Raw genomic sequence first — 13,151 nt, 5'->3', positions numbered from 1 at the left:
AGAGGGAGGAGGGGCAGGAACGAGCAGGCCCAAGGGCCATTTTGGTGGCTGGGTAGGTTGCTCAGTCCTGTCTCAGGGACACCCTGTGGGCCCCCAGCCTTTGCAGAAAGCCCGCAACTGGTTCGACAGGAAGCCCAGTGATAGTGTCCCCACCAGGCCCTCTTCCTGGGGGTCAGTGCAGAGGAGGAGCTGCTGGCTTGTCCAAATGCCATGTTCCAGGATGCTCTGCTGCCAGCCCCTGGCCCTGTCTACCCAGAGCTGCTTTCTGCTGAGTGGCAGGTACCGGGTTTTCAGGCTAGTGTGGCTCTGGTCTGCCTGGCCCGTTTCCTCATGTAGCCCAGGTGCCCGTGATACCCACTGGATGCAGCCCAGACAGCCCCTGGCCGAAGCTGTACAGTCAGATGCTGGGGATGAATTGAGAAACAATGCTGCCTCGGAGCTGCCCTCCCGAGAGACTCCTTAACACGTCCTCACAGGGACGAGACTCGGACCGCCTACATCCTCCAGGCAGTTGAGAGTGCATGGGAAGGGGTGGACCGAAGGAAAGCCACCAATGCCAAAGACCCACCGGTGGCTGAGAATCCTAACGGGGTCGTGGAGGCGGCGGAGGCGGTCAGCAGACCGTCTTCGCTTCCCCAGAACTCTGAGGAAGAGGAGGTGTGTGACAAGAGCGGTGCTTCCCCTGCTCCCCAGCCCCTCCTGGCCCCATCGAGAGGTTGGGGCAGCGGGAAACCTCCCTTCTTTGTTCCTGCTCTCAGGGAAAAGGGTTTCTTTTGGAGTTGACAGTCTTGAGCTGCCGGTCAGCTCTGCGTTGCCTTTAGAGGGTTCTGAGCTGCGGGCATGCTAGGCGGGGTGTGAGGAAGGCAAGTCGCTTAGCTGTCAAAGCCTCAGTTTCCCCTCCATAAGACGAAGCAGTGAAATTCCATGTGAAATCCTTGTTGGCCCTCTCCTCTAAACAGAGTGGAAACCTCTGATCTAGTGCTTTCACTCCAGGTTTTTCCAGAACTCACCATCGCCAAGTCTGTGGCCGTACTGATTGGCCACTGAGCCCAGGACTCTCCCTGCATGTCAGGAGGCACCATGATGTGGGGATTAAGACCACACAGTCTCTGGGGTCAGGCAGCTCAGGGATGTATCCTGGTTCTGCCACCTGCCAGCTGTGTGGCCTCAGGCACGTCCCTCACATCACCCTTGGTTTCTCACCTGTAAGGTGGGGACTGCCACTGTCCCCACCTCCATGTGGCTGTGGGATGATGCTCAGAGCTGCTGTGTGGAGTGAGTGCTCTGAGCCTGGCTGGCCCTCAATGCTCCATTGACAGACGCTGCTGCTCTTCCTGTTAGACCCTAGGCGTCGTGACTGCTGTCCCAGGACCTTGGAGAATGACAACCCCTTGTGCCTCCCCGCACCACCACCCCTTTTCCCCGTTTGGCTTACTTCAGACATGGAGGAGTTTTACTGTTGTTTTTTTGATTTGTAAATTTCCTTAAAAGCCTAAAAAATTAAGCCACTTCGAGCTGTCTATACACTGAATACCCCTCATTGAGGCGGAGATCATCAAAGGAGAGCATCTCCACGTAGTCAGGTCTGGTGGTTGCTGTTCCGCTCTGACGTCAGTCATCAACCCGTCAGAGCAGGAAAAGGACTTGATTCCTAGAAGCCATGGCCGTTTATGGAGAGCCTAGTCCATGCCAGGCACAGCGCTCTGCGTTTTTTGTGCACAAGCACACTGCCCCAAGTCACACAGCCAGAAGTAGCTCAGCTGGTAAATCGTAGAGCCCCCTTTCACTTAAGTGACTTGGCTCAGGTCCCTCGGCCAGGAGGGACAGGGCTGGGACTCAAACCAGGTCCCCTGACTCGAGACCAGCACTGTTGGGGGCCGGTTGCCCTGTCACTGGCCCAACCTAGCCTTCCCCTACTTCACTCTGGCTCTTCCCACAGTGCCTGGGGGCAGCAGCTGCTCCAGGCCCTGCCGTGTGTGGCGTGGAGCTGGACTCACTCATCTCCCAAGTGAAGGACCTGCTGCCAGACCTTGGCGAGGGCTTCATCCTGGCCTGCCTGGAGCACTACAGCTATGACCCGGAGCAGGTGATCAACAACATCCTGGAGGGGCGACTGGCCCCTGCCCTCAGCCAGCTGGACCGCGGCCTAGACAGGTGGGAGAGACGGGTAGGAGGAGGCTCACAGCGTCCAGCCTGCCCCGGGGCCCGTGTCAGGGGCCCTTCTTAGTTCCTCTGCCTCCCACGCCTCCTTCCCACGTGTCCCGGGACTCAGCTCGCTTGCTCTTCCCCACAGCAGTTTCCCAACCATGGAAGCTAATGTCCTCTTTGAGGAAACAGAAACCTCAGGCCCCGGAGGTCCTCACATGCCCCCTGCAGGGCAGAGTGGGCACCGCCGGACTGCCCTGCTCCGCCTCGTAGGAAGACCCATTAGAGCCACAGGGATGTGACCAAGGGGTTGACAGCCTTCAGAGCTCTGATGTTGCTGGCCTGCCGTGTCATTGCCACCTTCCCAGTAGATTCCTGAGGGAGGACAGCCAAAGCTCACTTCCTTCACAACCACCCTTCTTTTTTTTTGGGGGGCTGCACCGCGCGCCTTGTGGGATTTTAGTTCCCGACCAGGGATCGAACCTGGACCCTCGGCAGTGAGAGCGCAGAGTCCTAACCACTGGACTGCCAGGGAATTCCCCCATACCCACCTTTCCTGAGTTGGGCCCACTGCTTCCCTGAAGGCCCCGGGAGGCAGAAGGAATGAGTGCAGGAATGGATGTTTCTTCCATGAATAAATGTTGTTTATTGAATGAATGAATGAAGTTAGCTCTGCCTTTGGACAAGCTCCTCAGCCTCCGTGTGCCCATTTTACAGGTGAGGGCACTTGAAGCAAAAAGAGCTTGAGTGACCCTTGACTATCTCATAGCGCTGTCGTGAGCAAAACCTGTGTGAATGGCATGCAGGACCAAGGGACACTTTGTATGAGGGGTGGCCGCCTACCCAGGCAGGGGCAGCATTGGACAGGATTGGGCAGGTTTCTAGGCTGTGTTCCAGGTGTGGCTATTGAAGGGGGGTGGAGTCTCTGACGGATAAGACATGATGGGGGGAATGGGTGCAGATAGACATCCACTAGCAAGGCCCCCTGAAATGGATTTCTGTGCTGCCCCCCAGACAGGTGAAGCCAGACCCGACTCCCCTGCTGGCATCTCGTCACAACATCTTCCAGAATGATGAGTTTGACGTGTTCAGCAGGGACTCAGTGGACCTGAGCCGGGTACACAAGGGCAGGAGGTGAGTGTGGTGGGCCGTGGGGTTCCAGGGACCCCAACTCTGCAAGTGCAGAGAGAAAGCGAGCAACTCAGGGCCCCCATCTTGATGGAATTGGTCGTGGAGCTTCAGCTCGGGGCTCCCCCCATACCTGGCACCCATGTGCTCCCAGCAGCCGAGCTCAGGGTCTCTAATGATCCCGCTTTAGGCTCCAACTCTGCACACAGAGTTAGTGAGTCCTCCTTGTTGACAGCAAAAGGCCAGCGGGACCGAAACCAGCCCCTCTTCCCTTCTTACATCTTTGGAGGTGTCCGCCACTGAATCCCTGGATGGGAGAGCTGGGCAGTGCTTCCCAGCAGCTGCTCCTTGACCTGAATTTTTCCATCTGGTGACAAAATGAGCAAATGAAGGACCTGTCCTGAGTGAGCTTTTCAGAAGTGAATGTATTCCATTTTAAGGCCTTTCCACTTAATGTTTGGTCTATGTCCTTCTTACTTTTTTGGCATTGAAAAGTCCATTCATCATTTATTCAACAAATATTTGCCTGGTGCTTCTAGGCCCTGGATTTATTAGGTGCTGGGGATGTGGTGGGGAGTGAAACAGGCAGGGCCCCTGCCCACGTGGAGTTTGCACTGATCAGCTTGGCAAACAAGCAACATGAAATTGCAGATGAAAAAGATTCTCCAAGGTGGAGGTGCACAGACTTCCAAGCCTCTAGTCGGGGCTTCAGTCCAGGCACAAAGGCTCCTTGGAGAAAATGATGTGGGACTGACTGTGGAAGGACGAGGAAGGGTCAGTTGTGCAAAGGGGGCAGAAGCTTTCCAAGCAGAGTGAACAGCAGGGGTGGTGGCCCCGAGGACGTGGGAGCATGGTGAGGGTCGCCTGAGCCGATACATTATGTTTTGGAAAGATCACCTGGCTTTGGAATGGAGACCGCTTGGAGGGGCTGAGAGTCAGCAGCCACATGGCATGATGGAGAATGGCGGGATCAGACACCGTCAGCCCTGCACTAGACCCCCAGCGTTCTCCTGCATGGGGCTGCTGCACGGAATCCAGAAATCTAGGAACCGCTGGATGAGTCCAGCCTGTCCTCTCCCCCAACACGTAGATGGAGGTGGTGAGGGTCAGAGAGGGGAGAGGACCTGCCCCGTTCTTGGGATAGGAGCCTCAGTGCCAGAAGCTCAAGCTGTTCCCCATTCCCAGGGCTGTCCAACGCTAGAAGCGTGGCTGACTGCTGGCCTGCGTACCCGGCACAGGGCAACTATAAAGCCATCTGGCTGGCTGGACAGGAAGCATTTGCAAACTGCTTAGTCACGCACGTTGCAACATCCCCAGATCCCAGGCTGGCGATATTCTCCTGTATCAGTGGCCACTGTTCCAGGCCAGAATGACCCTGCCATGGGGAGAGGGGCTGTACCCCTGCTCGAAGGAGCTCCCGGCTGCCTGGCTGAGAGACCAGGTAGCAAATGTTTACTGAACTTGTTGTGCCGGGTAGCCCGGGCAGAGTCTCTGTTCATGTGTTCATTATTTATTTATTCATACAGCAAATATTTATTAAGTGATTCACTATCTCCAGATCCTGTGCTAGAGACACCAGGAGACAAGGTGAGCAGGGTGCCCAGGCCTCATCCTCAAAGGGCACAGAGACTGTGGGAAAGACTTAGGACATTAAACGAGCCGTGACAGAGTGGAGAGGTGCCAGGATGGGGCACGGAGGGGCCTCAGTGGGGACCCCTGTCCTGATGCGGGCAGGGCAGTGGGGCTTAGGGCCTTGGCCCTGCCTTCACGGAGCATGTGAGAAATTAAGTAGCGCAAGGCAGATCACCCTTGAGTTAAAATGTGTGTGTGTCATTGAACCAGATACGATACACTCAGTGGCTCAAGTGATAAGGAAAGCTGTCCCCGTGCGTCACAGGCAGTCACAGGGTAGGGAAGTCTAGGCTTGGCTGACCTGCGGTGCAGCCACATCATCAAGGGTGCATCTTGCTCCCTCAGGGCCACTGGGTAACTGCAGCTGTTTCAGCTGTGACGTCCAGAACTGACACAGCCAAGAGGAAGTCTGGACCAGGTCTTTTTGCATCTCTCTTAGAGGCCAGGAAACCTTTCCCAGAACTCCCCAGATTCCCCTCACATCTCACCGAGGAACTGGGTCACAGGGCCGAGGTCCAGGGCTCCCGGAAAAGGGGGAAGGGGGAGGACCTGAGCAAAATGAGGGTCTGATAGGAGTGGGGGTGCGGTAAGGGGGGGTTGTTGGGTAGACGCCAAGCACATGTGCCACAGGTGTATAGTAGCTAAGGAAGGAGGCGGTGTGTGTAAGGTGGGGTCCCCTAACTCCTTTGGACTGGACAGTGGTGCCCTGGAAGATAATAAGTGTTCTCTCTCAAATTAGTTCTATTGCCAAAAATGTCTGTGCACCCCGTGTGCCTCCTGGAGAGTCACAGGGCACATTAGTACATTAAAGGCTCTGACAAGTCCTGTAGTGAAAGAAGTAGGATTCCCTTTGCTGAGCTCAGCAGGTGCCAGGTCCACTTCTGCTCATTGTCTGATTTCATGCTCACATCATCCCTGGGAGGCAGAACTAAGTCTTGGCAAGGATAAGGGGCCAGCCTGTGATCACACCACTCAGGAAGTAGCCAAGTAGACTTGAGTCAGGAGGCCTGTGTTATGGCCGTGGCTCTGCTGGTAGAAGGTGTGTGACCTTGGAAAGGTTACATTGCCTCTCTGGATCCCCTGATTCCTCACCTGGAAAAGGGGGGGTTTATTGCCTCTGCAGACCCTTTAGAGGTTCAAAAGTGGGTGTCACCCCACTAAGGGCCAGTTTGAGTTGGGCCTTGAAGGATAGGCTGGAGGAAACAAGGAGGGAAAAGGTGGCACGTTTCAGGAGAGCCCGTGTGTTCCCTGGGCTTGTAGGAGGCCAAGGAAACAACTTGCTCCAAATACAGTCTCCGAAGCTACTGCTGCTTGACTGATGTTCTTGCTCTCAGATGGATCCTTTTTTTTTTAACATATTTATTGGAATATAATTGCTTTACAATGTTGTGTTAGTTGCTGCTGTATAACAAAGTGAATCAGCTCTATGTATTCATATATCCCCATATCCCCATACTCTTGCGTCTCCCTCCCACCCTCCCTATCCCACCCCTCTAGGTGGTCACAGAGCACCGAGCTGATCTCCCTGTGCTATGCAGCTGCTTCCCACTAGCTATCTATTTTACATTTGGTAGTGTATATATGTCCATGCCACTCTCTCACTTCGTCCCAGCTTACCCTTCCCCCTCCCCGTGTCCTCAAGTCCATTCTCTACGTCTGCATCTTTATTCCTGTCCTGCCCCTAGGTTCATCAGAACCATTTTTTTTTTAGATTCCATGTACATGTGTTAGCATACAGTATTTGTTTTTCTCTTTCTGACTTACTTCACTCTGTGTGACAGACTCCAGGTCCATCCACCTCACTACAGAAAACTCACTTTCGTTTCTTTTTATGGCTGAGTAATATTCCATTGTATATTTGTGCCACATCTTCTTTATCCATTCATCTGTCAATGGACACTTTGGTTGCTTCCATGTCCTGGCTATTATAAATAGAGCTGCAATGAACATTGTGGTACATGACTCTTCTTTTTTTTTTTTTTTTTTTTTTGCGGTACGCGGGCCTCTCACTGCTGTGGCCTCCCCCGTTGTGGAGCACAGGCTCCGGACACACAGGCTCAGCGGCCATGGTTCACGGGCACAGCTGCTCCGCGGCATGTGGGATCCTCCCGGACCAGGGCACGAACCCACGTCCTCTGCATCGGCAGGCGGACTGTCAACCACTGCACCATCAGGGAAGCCCATGACTCTTTTTGAATTATGGTTTTCTCAGGGTATATGCCCAGTAGTGGGATTGCTGGGTTGTATGGTAGTTCTATTTTTAGGTTTTTTTTGTTTTCTGTGGTACGCGGGCCTCTCACTGCTGCGGCCTCTCCCGTCGCGGAGCACAGGCTCCGGACGCGCAGGCTCAGTGGCCACGGCTCACAGGCCCAGCTGCTCCACGGAATGTGGGATCCTCCGAGACTGGGGCACGAACCCGTGTCCCCTAGTATCAGCAGGTGGACTCTCAACCACCGCGCCACCAGGGAAGCCCTATTTTTAGTTTTTTGAGGAACCTCCATACTGTCCTCCATAATGGCTGTATCAATTTACATTCCCACCAACAGTGCAAGAGGGTTCCCTTTTCTCCACACCCTCTCCAGTATTTATTGTTTGTAGATTTTTTGATGATGGCCATTCTGACTGGTGTGAGGTGATACCTCATTGTGGTTTTGATTTGCATTTCTCTAATGATTAGTGATGTTGAGCATCCTTTCATGTGTTTGTTGGCAATCTGTGTATCTTCTTTGGAGAAATGTCTATTTAGGTCTTCTGCCCATTTTTGGATTGGGTTGTTTGTTTTTTTGATATTGAGCTGCATGAGTTGCTTGTATATTTTGGAGATTAATCCTATGTCAGTTGCTTTGTTTGCAAATATTTTCTCCCATTCTGAGGGTTTTTTCATCTTGTTTATGGTTTCCTTTGCTGTGCAAAAGCTCTTAAGTTTCATTAGGTCCCATTTGTTTATTTTTGTTTTTATTTCCATTTCTCTAGGAGGTGGGTCAAAAAGGATCTTGCTGTGATTTATGTCAAAGAGTATTCTTCCTGTGTTTTCCTCTAAGAGTTTTATAGTGTCTGGTCTTACATTTATGTCTTTAATCCATTTTGAGTTTATTTTTGTGTATGGTGTTAGGAAGTGTTCTAATTTCATTCTTTTACATGCAGCTGTCCAGTTTTCCCAGCACCACTTTTTGAAGAGGCTGTCTTTTCTCCATTGTATATTCTTTTTTTAAATTTATTTATTTATTTAATTTTTGGCTGTGTTGGGTCTTCGTTTCTGTGCGAGGGCTTTCTCCAGTTGCGGCGAGTGGGGCCCACTCTTCATCGCGGTGCGCAGGCCTCTCACTGTCGCGGCCTCTCCTGTTGCGGAGCACAGGCTCCAGATGCGCAGGCTCAGTAGCTGTGGCTCACGGGCTTAGTTGCTCCGCAGCATGTGGGATCTTCCCAGACCAGGGCTCGAACCCGTGTCCCCTGCATTGGCAGGCAGATTCTTAACCACTGCGCCACCAGGGAAGCCCTCCATTGTATATTCTTGCCTCCTTTATCAAAGATAAGGTGACTGTATGTGCGTGGGTTTATCTCTGGCCTTTCTGTCCTGTTCCATTGATGTATATTTCTGTTTTGGTGCCAGTACCATACTATCTTGATTACTGTAGCTTTGTAGTATAGTCTGAAGTCAGGAAGCCTGATTCCTCCAGCTCCGTTTTTCTTTCTCAAGTTTGCTTTGGCTATTCGGGGTCAGATGGATCTTTTCCTGGCTGTTTTTTTTTTTTTTTTTTTTGCGGTACACAGGCCTCTCACTGTTGTGGCCTCTCCCATTGCGGAGCACAGGCTCCGGACACACAGGCTCAGCGGCCATGGCTCATGGGCCTAGCCGCTCTGCAGCATGTGGGATCTTCCCGGACCGGGGCACGAACCCGTGTCCCCTGCATCGGCAGACGGACTCTCAACCACTGCCCCACCAGAGAAGCCCCCTGGCTGGTTTTGCCCCTGATTTTCATTTCCTTCTCTGGCTCCAAATGAGGTCATGGGGCCAAAGCCACACTTCTTGGATGGGGTACCCAGGGCACCAGGCTCCTCTGTCCTTACCCGTGTCCTCTCCTAGGACCCAGCTGGGGCAGGTGCAATTTGCCAGGCTTCTCTGTGGTGCTGCTAGGAGCAACATAACCAGAGGGCGCATCGTGTGAAAGAACCTCCCTACTGCCGGGACTGGGGGCCAGGTAGACCAGGAGCTGTGAGATGTGGCAGAGAGAACAGTGACAGCTCTAATCCATCCTTGGTCCCCTGGCCCAGCGCAGGGCCTGGCGCCTAGCAGGCCCTCAGGAAACGTGTGTTGATTGAATGGGTGTACTTCTGCCAGTGGCACCAACCACGTGGACATGCTTGGCCCCTTTCATTTCCTCTCTGCCTCTTTTCTCTCCAGCCCTCAACGTGGCAAAGAGAGCCAGGTAAGGGCCGAGGCCACAGTCAGATGCCCCCTCTCCTGGCATGAGCTGAAAGATTCCCGTGGACCAAGATTTTTCCCTGGTCCAGACAAACGTCTCTGCACCATAGAGCCTCCATTACCCCTTCTCCAGCTCCCCCACTAGGCCCCCTGCACCACAGTTCATTTCTCCTTTCCTTGTGTTTCCAGGACATACTTGCCTTCATCTAGCACACTTCTGCTCTTTGCCACTAGACTGAGCTCCTTAAGGGCAAATCCAGATCTTACTCTTTTCTGAATCTCTCCCTAACCCAGCTTTAGCACCCTGCCCAGCATATAGTAGGCCCTTTATAAAAACGGTTGAAGGAAGCAAATCCTAACCCGCCATGCTGGGGGCTGCAGTCCTGACCTGCACCAGGCTCCCAGGCTAGACACAGCCCACCAGACTCAGGCGCCTGCCCCTCCCTGCACCAAAAGCCAGATAATAGAAGATTTTTATGAATGCTATAGACTTTGTGTCTCTTCTTTTTTTTCCCCTTACCCTTGATACATTCCAGAGGCCCGATTTCACAGCTAAGCTGGATTTTCTTTCCTGGCATCTCATATTGATTTCCCCTGCAGGGCTAGAAACTACATTCCACAGGCCTATGTGTCTGACAAACCAGGTTTTTCTACAGATTTGCAAAACCTGGAGTCAAGAGGCCTGAGTCCCCGCTATGGCTGTGCTACAGCTCACTGTGTTCCCAAACACGTCTCTCCCCTTCCCTCCCCTGCACCCAACTTTCCTCCCCTGTGATATTACAGGAGTTAAACTTTCAGACTTTTTCCTACCATGCAGTCTGACATGGAAGATTGAACTGCAGGACGGACGAGGCCCTGTGCTAAATCGGGGGTGAAAGTGAGAGACCAGGACCCCTCCTTGCCCTTCACACCCTGAGGCCGCCTAGGGCTCCCCTGAGCTCACTAAGAAAGCGACATGTGGCCTTGCTCTTTCTTCAGTTTGTGTTTGTTTTAGAAGATTTGGATAACTCCAGGCCCCTCCTTGGAGTAACCAGCCATTTGGCAGGGGGCTTACTAGCCCTCTCTGTGCATTTACGTGCATAGACAGGTATGTGCCCACAGGAGGAGACAGTTGTTCTGGTTTGCTTTCTGCTTTTTATACAGATGGGATCATACTGTGAGTTTTTCTCTGCTTGCTTTTTTCCTGGAGAATGTCTTAGATTTCTTTCTCCATCAGCACAAATAGATCACCGTCATTCTTGAGAGCTGCTGCCCAGCATTCTGTGGCACAGAGGGAGCACAGGTCCTTTGGCCATTTCACCCGTGATGGACATGAGTTGCTCTCCGTTTTTCACTGTTAAAAACGATGCTGAAAAGAAAATCCCCAATCAGACCTCTGTGCGCACATGGCCAGCGTTGCTGCAGGGTGGACGCCTTGAAAGGGAGTCTCCCAGCTGAAGCGGGGGGCATGTTTTCCACTTTAACAGCTGCTCCTGGGGTGCCCTCTAGAGTGGCTGGACCCAGTCACATGGGCATCAGCAGCGGTGAGCCCCACGCCCCCACCAGTGCTTGATCTCGGTTTGTGGCGGCCTGAGGCGGGGAGAAGTAAGCCATGGAAGCCGCAGTCCCTTCCCATGCCTTCAAAGCCTAATGGTTTTCTTTTGTGCCTCCTTGCTGTTTCCTCTCGGTGCCAGGAAGGAGGAGAGCGCGCGGAGCCTGCTGAATGACAAGCGTGAGGTGGTGGCGCAGCGGTGGCGCTACGAGCAGTACAGCGTGGTGGTGGAGGAGGTAGGCGTCCCCAGGCCACCGGCTGTGCTGCGGGGGGAGACCGGCCAGCCCCGGGCCCCTTGGACCCACACTTCTGCCGTCTCAGGTGCCAGTACAGCCAGGGGAGGACTCGCCTTACCACGGTGACGACTACGAGGATGAGTATGATGACACATATGATGGCAACCAGGTGGGCGCCAACGATGCAGACTCAGATGATGAGCTCATCAGCCGCAGGTGAGGCTGTCAAATTCCAGGGGCAGAGCGGCCTCCCGCAGCCTCTTGTTTATACAGATGGGGGAGCCAGGGCCCAGGTCACGTGAGCAAGTCAGTGGCAGAACCAGGGCCCGAACCCAGGCCTCCTGACTCCTAGTCCAGTGCTCCCTCCACCCCAGCCACCCCCTTGGCCGGTTGGTCCAACCTACCCTGAGTGAGGCAGCATTTATTGGGTCTCATGCAGGAGTTTTACATTTTTCTTCCTAATTGCAGAAAACTTTTCCCAGTGGGATCTTATGGAGATTCCCCAATTCCCCAGTAAAAGCAGAGCTGCCCTGACTAGAGAGAACTGGAGACCCCCACAGCCCCAGCTCAGTCTCCCCAAAGCCCCCGCGTCAGACCCTGGTACCCACACAGAATCCAGGGGCTGGAGCAAAGCTGGCTTCAAAAGCACTTTGGTTTTTCCCAGCCTCCTGAGCCCTTCCCCATCCTGGCAGCCCCTCTCACCCAGTGGGGTTCCCTCCTCCCTGAGGCTTACTCTCCAGGTTTCTAGTCTTTGATCTCACTTTCTCTCTAAACCCTCAGGCCCTTCACCATCCCTCAGGTGCTGAGAACCAAAGTGCCCAGAGAAGGGCAGGAGGAGGAAGAGGAGGAGGAGGAAGCTGAGGACGAGGCCCCCAAGGTACCTCCTTGGCAGGTGGCAGGTTAAGGGGAGGGTACACTCCTGAGAGGTGAATCAGGATCTGCGCCCCGCTTCCCTGAACCTGGCCTTGAGGCGGCTCCAGCATTACTGCCCGGGAGGGTGGAGGTCCCTCTGAGCCCGGGATGTCTGCTTGGAGAGCTGCTGGCTTAGAACCCACCTCTGCTGCCCAGTGAGGGCCCAGGGGATGGATCAGAGGCTGGGCCTTCGAGCTGCTGGGTTCATTAGGCCCAGGAGAGGGACAGCTGTTGGCCTCCGTGCCCAGGTTGGCAATTCTTGAAATCAGAGAGGCGTTAGAGCCCAAGGGCCCTTTGGAGGTCATCTGGGATGATGGGTTTGAAAATTCTGTTTTTTAGCCACTAAACTTTTTCTTCAAGTGAAATCTTAACTAGAGCCTCATATAAAATAGATAAGAGCAGCGCTGCTCAGGTTGAATGGGGCAGCAGCCTGGGACCCCTGGATCCCCCACCATGTCCTCCCACCAGGGTGACAAATTCAGATGTGTCCGGGGCCAGGCCACCAACGTAAATGAGTAGCGGGGCCTGATGGAAACTGAGGTGGGGGGACACACATGCCCTGCCCAGGGGCTCCTCAGCACTGTGGAGGCCTGGACCCTCCAGGGCTTTCCCTTCTTCCAGGCAAGGGATCAGCCTGGATTTTTATGTCAAATCCTGAAGTTTTCAAAAGTTACTAATTCCCCTTGTTTTGTTGTTGTTTTTGTGAAACAGCCCGGGCCCCCAAAGCCTGTCTGTGGTCCTTGGGTCCTGCTTTCTCCCGCTAGTCCAGTCTCTCCCCACCTTGGCACAGGGCGGGTGCTCCCGCAGCCCATTGCTTGTGGCACCAGCGGGGGGAGGAGTCAGCTTCCAGGGCGCTCTCTTGGGTTTCCAGGCCCCGTGTGGTCTCTCGTGGTGGCCATCCTGGCCTTGCCCCATTGCTCCCACCTGTCATCATCGTGCTCCTGCTATCATGGAGCCATCTTTAGCTGCCTCTCTTCTGGAAATTGGTGGGAGGGTCAGAGGAGGGGCTTCTGGTGGAAACCTTGAACCATAGCAAGCCGGCTCCATTCTGGGGCATTGCCCAGCCGCACTGTGGCTTAGCCCCACTCCTGGCATGGGGGTGTCACCAGGATTGGGCCAGGTGCAGCCTCACCTCAACTTAGGG

At 53.9% G+C, this 13,151-nt stretch overlaps 1 protein-coding gene across 6 annotated transcripts in view; it reads left to right on the top strand.

Annotated features, from left to right (window-relative positions):
- Window positions 1–13,151, top strand: part of ASCC2 (activating signal cointegrator 1 complex subunit 2) — a 40,196-nt gene that overhangs the window by 25,042 nt on the left and 2,003 nt on the right. For all 6 annotated transcript variants that reach the window (XM_081251645.1, XM_081251644.1, XM_081251642.1 and 3 more), the window contains 6 exons: window positions 477–657; window positions 1,940–2,154; window positions 3,160–3,279; window positions 11,002–11,095; window positions 11,181–11,311; window positions 11,876–11,972. In XM_081251645.1, coding sequence (XP_081107771.1) covers window positions 477–657; window positions 1,940–2,154; window positions 3,160–3,279; window positions 11,002–11,095; window positions 11,181–11,311; window positions 11,876–11,972 — 838 coding nt within the window. The remainder of the gene's footprint in view (window positions 1–476; window positions 658–1,939; window positions 2,155–3,159; window positions 3,280–11,001; window positions 11,096–11,180; window positions 11,312–11,875; window positions 11,973–13,151) is intronic.

This window comes from Mesoplodon bidens (genome assembly GCF_964165515.1).
Source record: "Mesoplodon bidens genome assembly, chromosome: 13".
NCBI lineage: Eukaryota > Metazoa > Chordata > Mammalia > Artiodactyla > Ziphiidae > Mesoplodon > Mesoplodon bidens.
This window is presented reverse-complemented; position numbering and strand designations above follow the sequence as displayed.